The 13,549-nt window shown below is 40.3% G+C and overlaps 1 protein-coding gene across 1 annotated transcript; it reads left to right on the top strand.

The window, feature by feature from the left end:
- Positions 1 to 868: 868 nt before the first annotated feature.
- On the top strand, positions 869 to 9,196 carry LOC123991103 (sonic hedgehog protein A-like). Its single transcript, XM_046292309.1, has 3 exons — positions 869 to 1,478; positions 5,462 to 5,723; positions 7,568 to 9,196. The coding sequence occupies exons 1-3, from the start codon at positions 1,167 to 1,169 to the stop codon at positions 8,260 to 8,262; spliced, it is 1,269 nt and encodes a 422-aa protein (XP_046148265.1). The 5' UTR covers positions 869 to 1,166; the 3' UTR covers positions 8,263 to 9,196.
- Positions 9,197 to 13,549: the final 4,353 nt, after the last annotated feature.

Raw genomic sequence — 13,549 nt, 5'->3', positions numbered from 1 at the left:
GAAAATAAACGCAAGGATTTTCACATCTACTGACATATCATATACGGCTATGGGATGTACTCTTTTGATGCAATCTCAGACTGAAACGCAATGTGTCCTGCTACTTTCTGTTCAGACTGAAAATTGATCTACAATACTAAAACTAGTATAATGGGTATCATGCCCGAGTCCAATTATTTATTCAACTGACATTTGGACATAGTTTAGCCTAAATTATATTCTGTATCATATTTTTTCCCCTGACCCGTCTAATTTCCAATCCGTGATTCACCCATTATTTTTCCCAACGTTCGTTTGTAGGCTATATCCAAATGCGCGGTTACGCACGGAGTAAATGATACATACGAGAAGCAATAATACTGGGCTATATGGTTAACTAATTGTACAACTTTTTGACAACTTTCGGCTTATTCATGGAGCCTATCGACCCAGACGCTCTAATATAGACTCTTACACAGTGAAAAACTCCCAGTCAGAGACATGCATGTCCATGGGCATCCGTGCGCGCACACGCATTTTCATGCTATTTCCCATGAGTGTGAAGTCAATATGTACCTAAGTAATAATTCTAATAATTCTAGACACAGCATTCGAATCACCCACACTAAGTCACATAACATAACAACATAAGCCTATAGGCTACGAGTTGGGTTTTTCCTCAACTGGGAATCGTTTTAGGAACAGAGAGAGAAAAGGTGTAATTTATGTTTTCCCATGGAGTGCAGTCCCTCCCCTAAACCCACCCTTCAGGTGGAAAAAATCTTTAAAGATGTTTTTTTACTCTTTTGTATGATAACATCAGATGGGTTTGTCTAGGCGAACCAATCAGGTCCCTCCCCTGCCATAGATCGGAGCTATAATACATAGCAGTAAACGCGGTCTGCTCGCACAAGCGGCTGTAGCTCGACTGCGCAGAGATTCCGTTGTTAATTTTCTCACTTTTTACCCAAGCAGCAACGTCTCTCCTTCGATGTGTTCCGTTATCATTTTGCAGAGGCGTTCATTTCCGCACCTGCCACGGTAGTGATCGGGGGGGCACCGTAGCCTACAGACGAACTAGAGGAGGAGACAAGGACATTGTGGAAGCAGCGGCGCGAGAGGGAGGAGAAATATAGAAACAAACCGCTGGTTGATAACACACTGAGGCTCCGAGTCATTTAGATTTTATGGACGAAATGCTGCTGTTGACGAGAATCGTTCTGGTCGGGTTGATCTGCTTGTCCTTGTCCGTGTCCTCTGGGATGGGCTGTGGACCGGGCAGGGGCTACGGTAGGAGAAGACATCCGAAGAAACTGACACCTCTTGCGTACAAACAGTTCATCCCAAACGTCGCAGAGAAGACCCTAGGGGCCAGTGGCAGATACGAAGGGAAGATCACGCGGAACTCCGAGCGATTTAAAGAACTGACTCCCAATTACAATACTGACATTATCTTTAAGGATGAAGAGAACACCGGTGCGGACCGGCTCATGACTCAGGTAAAATGAACCTTTTTAATGCCTCGCATCTTTTAGACACTGTGTAACATAACCTTTCACATTGGATGCAGATTGCGCAACACAAACAAATTCATATACATATTTAAGTCTCAAATCTGTTTGTTTTTTAGTAGATGTGTGAAAAGGTTCCTTTTCAATCTCAGAGCATTGCACTTTTGATTAGGTCCTGCATGGGTAAGGCTTTCATAATCAAACCAGAGACATGACATAGGCCTGCTGGCAGACAAGTGGGACACTCGGCCTTCATGATTATGGCAGTTTATTTGAAATATTTATGTGGTCCTCTCATATCTATATTTGTATCAAGGCCTTGTGCAGACGCACATCGGTTGTCTATGCAATACTATAGCATTTGGATATTCCGCAATTGCACCTTTAAGATTTAGATTTCATCTCGTTTTAAATCTTTAATTTCAGTCATCTGATTTGGCATATGACTAAAACAGTGGCCTTTATGTATGCATGGTTGGCGCAATCAGACATTTTCTTGCATACTGTTATTCACCATCTATCAGTATAGTGTTTATCGGCCCATGAAGACATTGACATTTCTTTGAGAATGTTCTGAACACTATCACTACTTAAAAAATGGGTTGGGACGCGGCCAATTAGCGCAACGATAGCAAGCTGCACCGACTGCGCCTCCGTTAATGCATTTGTTTTGGAAAGGCAGCATTAGTGGCAAACAAGCATTGTACTTTCTGTGAATCAGATTTATCTCTGTCGAATCCTTGTCTGTGATTTCTTTATACGATTTTGGGTGGCTGTCTTGCATGCATTGTCCATAAAAAAATATCGGTCAGAAATGCAGTCTGGGCAGCATGTGTCTCTCACCTATGGGGTTACTTGATTTCCGCCAGCTGTTAGCCTATATTGGGTGTCTGTTGCACGTATTTTGCAAATGCTGTGTTACAATTTTAATAAAGAACGTCTATTACTTCCGTCCGGCCACCTAAAAATGCCACTGAACCTGAAGGAGTGTGATGATGGAGGCGCGCGCGCCAGACTCCCTGAACTGTATACCGCGACATGGGCACGAGCTTAGATTAAATATTCACCCTGCCCTGCGTGCAGTCTCAACATATCTCTAAACGCTCCCTTCCCTTCCTCTAATATAGCCTATACGTTATCACACTTCAAATGGAGGCTAGAGTGAGAGATATAACCTTCTACTCTGTCTATAGCCCTCCGGCCACTGCCAGTTAAAGATGTGGTTGAACAGGGAATTGTGCCAAAGACTCCACTTTTTGACACACTGTGCGCTTTCATCTCCATTTAACCGTCCATCTTTATTGGGCTGAAAGTAGAGGATGTATGTTGGTTTTATGTTATCACCGCATAAAAAAAGCGCCAAACCATTTACAAAAATAACAACAAATTAATAGCAAAATAAGCTCACTGTTTTATGCTTTGTGCTAGACTATAATTCTTAGAAACGTGAAATATTTAAAATATTACATATTTGCTATAGATATAGACCAGGCAAGGCAAAAGGAGGCTCATAGACAAACATCCCCGTGGGAATATGCCTCCTCCCTCCATTCATTTAACACGACCTGGCATCCAGCCTACATTATGGGGGAGCATTTGAACTTATGACCTTTAGTCAATGAGAAGAGGACGCATAAACAAAGTTCAAAACATGTATTAAGTATGGAGTACTTAAACTATGTGTTATTTCGTGGCGCACTGCGTAGCCCCAACGACGAGATGCACCTGCAACCACGTCATGAGTTAGAGAGATAGTTACAGCCTACAAACGTAGTATCTGAATAATATGAAGAGCTAATGGTTATCATATAGAATATGTTTGCCATCTTCTATATGGTATGGTTGTTGTGCGTAAAGGTCAATCCAGTGGGCTTGGGGAAGGCGCTGACGCACTGTGGGTGCACAGGTGCACTGGAAGTTGTAAACTATGGGATGGATTCGTAGCTGGAATAGAGCTCAGTCTCTCAATTGTTTAAAACAAAGTGCAATTTCAATGGAGATTAGACGTCTGTCTGTTTTGGTTCCCTAATGTAAATCATACTCCATTTAAAGTGTTGACGACTATAAAAGCGTGATGTCCCCTTGGCTGTTCCAACTCATTTTGAGTAAGCGGGTTAACCAAGCAGCCCCCTAACAACTACAAAGACAGTTCGTCTCGGGGAAAGTTAACGAGGTCATCGCTTTACAGACATTTTTAGCGCAGTCCCGGACGTTTCTGTCGCGAATAAAAACGTCACATGGTCGTCTGTAGCGAGTACAGCTTAATGGGAGCTGAATATAGCCCCACAAACGAAGCGAAATTGAGACGGACCAGCGGGTTGTTTGCACTGACAGGTACATGATAAGTGTTTCCTCTAACCAATTCATTTGTGAGAAGATTAAGAGGCAGACTGCGGGCGAGGCTTGTTGAAAAACTTTTAGTCTGAGGACAAAGCGCCAGCGGAGGGATCCTGCTGGGCTTCACGGTGGTTGAACAGAATTTGGCTGGATTTGCGGCACACGACCCAATGAATTAATAAATAGTTTAGGCTTCACGGCTCTTGGCTCCGGCAGTCCTACTCAGAATGTGCAGGAAAAGGTTTTGGCATGGTCCCTTTGCATTTTTTTTACCCACTGCCTGCTACAAGTGCGAGTATATTGTTGGTTTGTTTTGACGTCTCGCAGGAAAGGCAGGTTAGGCTAATTGCGATATCACTGGTAGGCTAGCCATATGACCAGCATTTGGGGATCCTTACCAACAAACCAAAGAGGATGGAAAGTGGTGGCCCATGCTAGGGATGTGGTGTGTGTGTGGTGGGGGGGGGGGGGGCTTACTTGCTCTATACAGATAGTTAGCCCTTTAGGGAAGAAAACCAAACCACCTCCAGTTGAGTAGTCCTGTCACGTCCCAAGAACTTGCCGGACAAGAATAATGAAACGTTCCCTCTGGTTGCGGTGAAAAGACTCTTTGTAATGTTTTATTTGACATATTGGTTAAGTGTCGAGAAGAGTTGTCCTGGAGAAGGCCAAGCATCTCCACTAAGGGTCCCTAGATAGGTTCGGAAGTGTGACGTTCCAATTATAAGACAACTGTTTTATAACTCAGTTATTCCTGAAGATTATACTCAATATCAGTTATTTATTCAAATAAAACACGTCTTACTAAAGACTCTTGCTTTCAATAGAGTTATATATATATATATTTCCAAATCCGATGAATTTTAAATATGTCATTAATTCCTGCATTTTGTTTTATTTGACAGGGTCTATCCCGTTGTAGCATATTGGGAGAGAGTACAAATAGGCCATTGAGCGGTCGCATCTTTCCAAGGACCAAATCTATATGTTTTAGGCCAGTGAAGCGAATGCAATGCCTTATCAATTTTTTATCACAAGCTTCTCTATCTGACATTGTGCCCTCTGACTCTGCTCTTCACACAGAATATTCAAGCTTATTCAAACAAACCATTCACATTGTTGTATCACTGTCCAATCACATCCCTATTTAGACCAATGGATGGAGGATCACCAGTGTGGAATATTCAGCTTCACCAGATGTAATGGGATGTGAAATGTTAACTATTTGAGTGATTTGTGTTATGTAATCCATAAACCAGTAGGGAGGCGGGGGTGTGTGTTCCTTGTTTCAGATCATAAATCCTGGTCTCTGGTCCACAAAGTGCAGATATGAAGACAGAACTATATAATGTCAACTCTATAGGAAAACTGTTTTGGCCACCAATAATGCATCTACAAAATCACAATACCTTCAGGCGTGTGAATTAAGTTTAAGATCAAGAGCCAATGAATGAATGAATATACGCTGTCTGGAACATAAACACTTAAATATCATATATCAAATATGAGCCTAATGTCGTCTTACTACCCAGGCCTGATATAGCCTGCAGGAGGGTATTGGCATCTGGTGAGCATGATTAGTGAATTTGATCTATCTTAATAGACGACTACCTGTTCCATGTCCCTTCCCCCAGAGATGTAAAGACAAGCTGAACTCCCTGGCGATCTCTGTCATGAACCAGTGGCCAGGGGTCAAGCTCCGCGTCACCGAGGGCTGGGACGAGGATGGGCACCATTTCGAAGAGTCGCTACACTACGAGGGAAGGGCAGTGGATATCACGACCTCCGATAGAGACAAGAGCAAATACGGCACGCTGTCCAGACTAGCAGTGGAGGCTGGGTTCGACTGGGTCTACTACGAGTCCAAGGCCCACATCCACTGTTCTGTCAAAGCAGGTAGGGTGTCAAGTCAAAAAGATGTTGGTAGCCATCACTGACATCAAAACGAATGTGAATACAATATCTTGGAAAACGTGATAACGTTTCCCGCCTCATATTGATGATACTTTTTTTTCTTTTCAATATAGTCTACTCCAGCTAGATAATGAATTAACATATACTATTGGGATGAAATAAACAATTATGATCTTATTTGATGCTATCTCGTTAGGCAACCCCCTTCTAGTTCAGAATTCCACACAATGTGTCCTCTCGCTATTGTCGTTATTAACACCCGTTATGTCGTGGTCTTTTATCCTTTCATATCCATATTTTATACATAGATGTGTATGTATTTCATAGTAGTTGTCTTATTTATATGGGTATTTGCTGCTTGTTCATTGTTAATGCATATTATCTATTTTATGATCTTATATCGCCCCACACTGTCTCTTCGATGGAACCACGACCATTTATTACACAAAACATATTCCCACACTCATAAAATGTCATTGCATATATGGAAAAAAAAAGTATTTTCATTAAACTGATAGGCTATGGAATTCAAAATCACTGCACGTTAATAGAAGGCCATTTGAGTTTAACTAAATACATTACATGTTTAGATGTGTTGATTTGTATTATTTGTCGATCGAAATCATCTATTCTAGGCCTATGTTTGCGTCAGTGTTGGCCGTCAAAAATGTGTAGCCTAATGAATTTGACCAAAATAGGCCTACTTTAGACAAATCTTTTGGGTTAAAATCATCTCTTGATTTTCCTAAAAACCTTATGGAAATCAACGTAGGCCTATTCTACCCGTGGAGCGCATATTCATTTAGAATTGAATGGAAAATCTTATATTTAAAATGCAACACACACGTGTTGAGATCATATAGTCCGTGTCATTAGGGGTCATGTGACTTTACCAAAGGGATTTGGACTTAGCAACGTTGAATTCGTTAGGGGCAAATCTGGTTTTCAATTGTCACATTATTTCATGCCTCGGAATCCTAAAAGAAGATTAGATGCATAAATTCAGAGAGGGACGGTTCTATTCTGTGGATGTGTGTGTTTACTGACTGTGATCCTGGAGATCGGAATGTGAAGAGTTCTCCCAGTCCCAAGACCCGAATTATTGTCATCAAGATTGACAACAAAGCAGGGGAGAAGTGGTAAAAAGAAGGGACATTGATGTTGGTCGACTGCAAGCATTTAGAGTCTGGGTCCTCATTTAAATTCAAATCTACATCTTGAGAGGCTTGGAAAAGTGGCTCCACTGGGTAAATAGTGTTTGCGGCGCTCTTGTTTTTTTCTGAGTAGGCTCAGTGTGTGAATTGTCACGTAGAGGTTTCTGCACCTGAGCAAATATGGGAAGAGTAGCTGGGAAAGGCGTAAATGTTCTTTTCCAAGAGTGGCTCTGTCCACAAGCTGATTTAGAATGACAATGTCAGCTCTTTATTGGTTTTTAATTAACGTTAGAGGAGCCAGGGCTCTCGGTTTTCTCATCTCACACAATGAGAAGCAACCAATACGTTTTTTTTGTGAAGGAGTTCCACATTCACATTATGCCAAATGAAAGCATATGGCACCATGTTTTATATGCGGGAACATACAATGCAATATCTATGATGAAAAGTTCAAATTCGTTTTAATGAGAGATATGGACCAAAATCATCATTTTCATTCCTCTTTTCTTTTGGATATAGCCAATAAAGCTTATATGTGACAGTGGTTCATTCAGACCTATAGGCACAAAACGTGTCCTGCTTTCACGGGGAGATAAAATAGCCTAGTATATGGATATACTGTATTTTTACAATCATATTCACCATCACTAATACAATATTTTATTTCAACAGAAAACTCAGTTGCTGCCAAATCAGGCGGCTGCTTCCCAGGCACTGCTTCGGTGACTCTCAAAGATGGAAGCAGGAAGGCAGTGAAAGACCTCAGAGTTGGCGACAAAGTGCTAGGTGCCAACAGTGATGGGGACCTCGCATACAGCGATTTCATCATGTTCATGGACCAGGACTCGTCAACTAGACGAGTATTTTATGTGATAGAGACTAAAGAACCGGCTCAGAAAATTACCCTTACTGCTGCACATCTCCTCTTCGTGGTCAACAACTCAACGGATGATCTCCACAGCATGTCAGCAGTATTTGCGAGCGAAGTCAAACCTGGACAAAAGGTGGTTGTCTTTGATGATTTGCATAACCAACTGAAGTCGGTCACCGTGGGACGGATTTACATGGAGGAGCACGAGGGGTCCTTTGCGCCCGTGACTGTTCAAGGAACCATCGTTGTTGATCAGGTGCTTGCGTCATGTTACGCGGTAATTGAAGACCACAATCTAGCGCACTGGGCGTTTGCACCTGTCAGACTGAGCTACTGGCTGTCCTCGTTGCTACCCCCGAAAGACTACTCCATGCCCAACGCCACCTTACATGAGGACGGAGTGCACTGGTACTCCAAAATTCTATATCAATTAGGAACGTGGCTCTTGGATAGCCACGCGCTTCACCCACTGGGGATGTCAATAAACTCGAGTTGAAGCAAAGCAAAATAAGACAATAAACAATAGTAGAATGAAAAATACAAAGCCCCCAGCGAAGTTGGGATATTTATTTCAGTGACTTGTACATGTGTGTCCCTTTTAAAGAATGAATGGAGCCTTAAAAGTTTTCTTTGAATAATTTATTCTCATGTGAACTGGCTGGTATCACACGGATGGATCCTAAAACGGTGTGACCAGCAAAATTGTGCAGAATCTATTTTTGTATATCTCAAAGTAAACCACAAAGAAAAAGAAGACCATGTTAAAAGGAGAAAACTTCTTGACAGGTTGCAATGTTCTGTGCATATTATGTGCAACTGACTGATATATTTTGGGGATAAACAAACTTCGTGGGGGTCCATAAATTATATTTTTATACACAGAATTGTAAATTTGATTTTGACAGATCGTTACCGAATCACATTTCGTTATTTGAAATAGTGTTAGATACGAGAATATATTTTAATTTAAATAGTTGGGAAAAGTCTTGGAAATCTTGTATTGTTTTGTTTATTAAGAATTGTATTATTTTGGAAACGTTTCATTTAAATTGTCAGATTGGGACAGATATTCTGCCTCGTATAATTATTTCCTCAGCTTTTGTTGTATTTCTTTTTTCAATTTTTCTTTTAGAAAATTTGAAATGCACATTCTGACAATTCAGTAACAGTTTAAGTAGTACAGAACAAAACGTTTCGTTGAATAAGTTAAAAAAGTAACTCCTGTAAATGTACTAAAATGTATTTTTCTTTTCATATTTTGTAATAGGGAAATAGTTTTATAGAAATAACATGCGGCAGATGCACAGTTTGGATAGTATATAATAGCGTTCAAGTTAACTTTCATAACAGGGCGATGTGTCAAAAATGTCTAGAGTTTATTATTTATATGTTTATTACAAAATGAGATAAAGAAAATATTCAAACCTGCAGTTGTTACATGTCTTTTTCCAGTAGCTCTTGTAAATTGACATTCTGGGTCCATAGGAGAACCTAAAGACTATCAAAATGAAATGAATATTAGTTCTACTCAAATCTAGAATTCGAAATGCTGCTTCAATTGCATAACTTTGGCGCAAATCTCATTCTGACACCAATGCATTTATACACTTCCAGTTAAGCGCATTTTTGACTCAACCCATGGAATAGTTCTATATAGCTATGAATTACGTTGAATTTTTTCTAAAAATGAAATGTGAAGTTTAACATATTGAGGTAAAAGTGCAGGGATTCCTCTGCTTTGAACGGCCCAATGTCTGCTTGCGAAATGTAGAGACTCCATGTCACATTTAACGAGGTTAGCCTTTCGCAAATAACTTCTGAAAAACGTGCAGACAGATTAAACAGAACCGTGTTTGTTAGCCCTAAAACTGCTTGCAGACTGTGAGCATAGCGGCAAATCCATTTACAGGAAACGTCGTTAAATCAGATGTTTGCTCAATGACCAGACTGCTTATGAAGATTTCACTACCACACAATACACAGATGCCTGTCAATTCAAGAAACAGCGACTGTTGTTCCCAGACAATGGCGAGTTATTGGAAATCTTTCTGGCTGCAGTCTACATCGCGCCGAGGAACCTAGTCTACACTGTTTAGAATTCAAGATTTACTTTACACATGGTCATACAACTGAAAAATAAGTTGGCAAATGATTTAGTTCATATTTAAGGTAAAAGCTATCGAACACGTCAACCTTCAAAGTCTTTGTTTTCTGGTCATCATTACTCATTCGATTATCGGTATTCATAAAATCGATATGATTGGGCACGACTGATAGGAATGAAATCCGCAGATTTAGACTCGACACAATAAAAACGGTCTTTAGTCAATCTGTTAACGTGTACAAGCGCGACACCACGTGGTTCAGGCATTTTAAATGGTTCCGTACACAGGCGACAGACAGAGATGACGCTTGATTCCCATTGCTCTCCATGAATTCAATCTGGGGTGCAACACGATCACGATTAAAAACATCACATTGACCTTCTCAAATGTCTAAATATCCTTTATTTAATATTCCTATAAAGGAGTGAGTAGAAAAGATGGAAGGAATATAACTTTAGGTAAATTGGTAGGATGTCCCAGGAGACTAAACTGTAGGTGAGATTGCTGATGCTAAATTTCTGGTTATGTTCTTTACAAGGCTCTAGCTGAGAAAGTGGTGCAATGGTAATTTGGCATGCATCACATATGACATATATTTGACACAAACTGTGCCTTCAGAAAGTATTTACACTCCTTGACTTTTTATAAACATTTTAATTCCAATGTGTAACAACAAAATGTCATTTTCTTTTCCCCCAATGATCTACACAAAATACTCAGAAAATTCTAACATTTTTTAAAGATGAATGAAAAAAAAACACTAATATGTTGATTAGATAAGTATTCAATACATGTAAGAATCACCTTTGGAAGTGATTACAGCTGTGGATGTTTTTGGGATAAGTCTCTAAGAGCTTTGTACACCTGGATTGTACAATATTTTCCCATTATTCTTTTTAAAAAACTTCCCAAGTTCTGTCAAGTTGGTTGTTGATCTTTGCTAGACAGCCATTTTCAAGTCTTGCCATAGATTATCCAGCCAATTCAAGTCAAATCTGTAACTAGGCCACTCAGGAACATTCAATGTCGTCTTGGTAAGCAACTCCAGTGTATATTTGGCCTTGAGTTTTTGGTTATTGTCCTGCTGAAAGGTGAATTTGTCTCCCAGTGTCTGTTGGAAAGCGGATTGAACCAGGTTTTCCTCTAGGATTCTGCCTGCATGTGCTCAGCTCTATTCAGTTTATTTTTATCCTAAAAAACTCACGAGTCATTGCTGACAACGAGCATATCCAAACATAATTCTTTGTATTCAGGATAAAAAGCTAATTTCTTTGCCACATTTTTTTTGCAGTATTCCTTTAGTGCCCTGAGCGGTTTCCTTCCTCTCCAGCAACTGAGTTAGGAAGAACGCCCGTATCTTTGTAGCGACTGGGTATATTGATACAACATCAAAAGCATAATGATTAACTTCACCATTCTCAAAGGGATATTCAGTGTCTGCTTTTTTTTGTCTTTTTTTACCCATTTGCCAATAAGTGCCCTTTTTTGTGAGACTTTGGAAAATCTCCCTGGTCTTTGTGGTTGAATCTGTGCTTGAAATTCACTAATTGACCGAGGGAGCTTGCAGATAAATTAATTGTATGTCTGGGGTACAGACATGGGGTAATCATTCAAAAATCATGTTAACCACTATTATTGCACACAGAGTAAGTCAATGAAACTTCTGTGACTTGTTAAGCACATTTTTACTCCTGAACACATTTAGCCTTGCCCTAACAAAGGGGTTGAATACTTATTGGCTCAAGACATTTCAGCTTTGAAGTTGTAAACAATTTGTAAACATTTCTCAAAACAAAATTCCACCTTGACATTGTGGAATATGAATGTGTAGATCAGTATCACAAAATCTAAATTGAATCAACTTTAAATTCAGGCTGTTACACAACAAAATGTGGAAAACGTCAAGGGGTGTGAATACTTACTGAAGGCAACTGAGTTTACAAAACATTAAGAACACCTGCGTTTTCCATGACAGACTAACCAGGTGAATCCAGGTGAAAGCTATGATCCCTTATTGATGTCACTTGGTGAATGAGCAAGACAGAATGTTTAAGTGGCTTTGAATGGGCCATGGTAGTAGGTGCCAGGCGCACCAGTTTGTGTCAAGAACTGTAACGCTGCTGGGTTTTTCATGCTCAACAGATACCTGTGTGTATCAAGAATGGTGCACCGCCCAAAGAACAATCAGCTTGAAACAACTGTGGAAAGCATTGGCGTCAACATGGGCCAGCATCCCTGTAGAACGCTTTGGACACCTTGTAGAGTCCAGGCCCTGATGAATTGAGACTGTTCTGAGGGCCAAAAAGGGGGGGGGGGTGCAACTCAATATTAGGAATGCGTTCTACAAACACACCAGGTGAGGAAGGTAGGTAACACTTGTTCACATGAAGGAGGTATGCATTAAGGCATGCATAACACCTTTTACATTGCAGTTTTATTCATACAACATTCATAATACATTTATTCAACATCATTCATAAAAGGTCTTCAAAATATAATTCCCTCTTCATTAGAGTACAAAAAAGTTCCGTAAATAAAATAATCTGGTAGGATTAAGCCATACGGTTTGCTGCTGTTACTAATTTTGTTGGGTCTCTCGCTTACCACAAGACTGTGTTAGCCTGCTGAGTTCAAGGGTAGGGTGAGGCATTCATTTGTAGATCTAATATAAGGCTTCAGCTCTCAGCTAAATTTGCTTAGCACAGCATTACAACGGCAAACAATTGCTCGGGTGGCATCCAGACCTGGGATCAAATATGATTTGAAATCTTTCAACGACTGGGAGCTTTTCAATTAGCCTGCCTGAAGTGCCAGAGGGTCAGGTGGGGTTTGCATTTTAGTGACTATTCCATTGCGCCAGGCAAGCTCAATCACAAGCACAGCTAGCTTATGTATTTGAAAGATACCATACCCAGGGCTGGTGCCATCCCCTACTGCCATGTTGGCCTTCAGCACAGCATTTACCCTCTTAACTGTTATAAGGGTAATGTCTTTAAGGGATACTTCAGGATTTTGGCAATGAAGCCCCTTTATCTACATCTCCAGAGTCAGATGAACTCGTGGATACCATTTTCATGTCTGCGTGCAGTTTGAAGGAAGTTGCTAACTAATGTTAGTGCATTGACTAGAAGTCTATGGTAACTGCTGGCATTCTGGTATATACCACAACCTTTCAGTCATTGCGCTAACACTAGTTAGCGACTTCCTTAAAACTGCACCCAAGAGACATAAAAATGGTATCAATGAGTTCATCGGACTCTGGGGAAGTAGATAAAGGGCATTATTGACAAAATCCCGAAGTACCCCTTTAAGGCTGACCCTGTGCTGCTCCTAACTGGTTATGTGAAGTGTGTCAGGAGGTTGGGTACTGTGACACTAAGAATACACATTTCAGTTGTTAAATGGATGAATAACGTTTTATTTGAGGGGACTTATGAGTTATGTTGAATTCATGTGTTATGAATGATACTTGATACTGTAACAATCAAAGGTGGTTGATATAGGTGCTATGTATACCCCCTTTATATAAAGTGTTTAACCGAAATGTAACAAAAGAAATGATGACTTTCAGAGGCTGATCACTAATACTAAACTGAGGTATCAAATCCTCTTGAATAAAATGCGGTAGGCATATTAACCTGAATCAACGCTAATAAAAAGGTATACAGTGGGGCAAAA

The sequence above is a fragment of the Oncorhynchus gorbuscha genome, linkage group LG12 (genome assembly GCF_021184085.1).
Source record: "Oncorhynchus gorbuscha isolate QuinsamMale2020 ecotype Even-year linkage group LG12, OgorEven_v1.0, whole genome shotgun sequence".
NCBI classification, from domain to species: domain Eukaryota; kingdom Metazoa; phylum Chordata; class Actinopteri; order Salmoniformes; family Salmonidae; genus Oncorhynchus; species Oncorhynchus gorbuscha.
Note: the sequence above shows the minus strand (reverse complement) of the source record. Positions and strands in the feature narration are given on the sequence as shown.

What these genes read in the sequence shown, in the direction of transcription:
- LOC123991103 (XM_046292309.1), top strand. Translation starts at nt 1,167, where the DNA reads ATGGACGAAATGCTGCTGTTGACGAGAATCGTTCTGGTCGGGTTGATC. An exon ending in CGGACCGGCTCATGACTCAG is followed by an intron (nt 1,479 to 5,461) that starts GTAAAATGAACC and finishes CCCTTCCCCCAG; the next exon opens with AGATGTAAAGACAAGCTGAA. An exon ending in CCACTGTTCTGTCAAAGCAG is followed by an intron (nt 5,724 to 7,567) that starts GTAGGGTGTCAA and finishes TTATTTCAACAG; the next exon opens with AAAACTCAGTTGCTGCCAAA.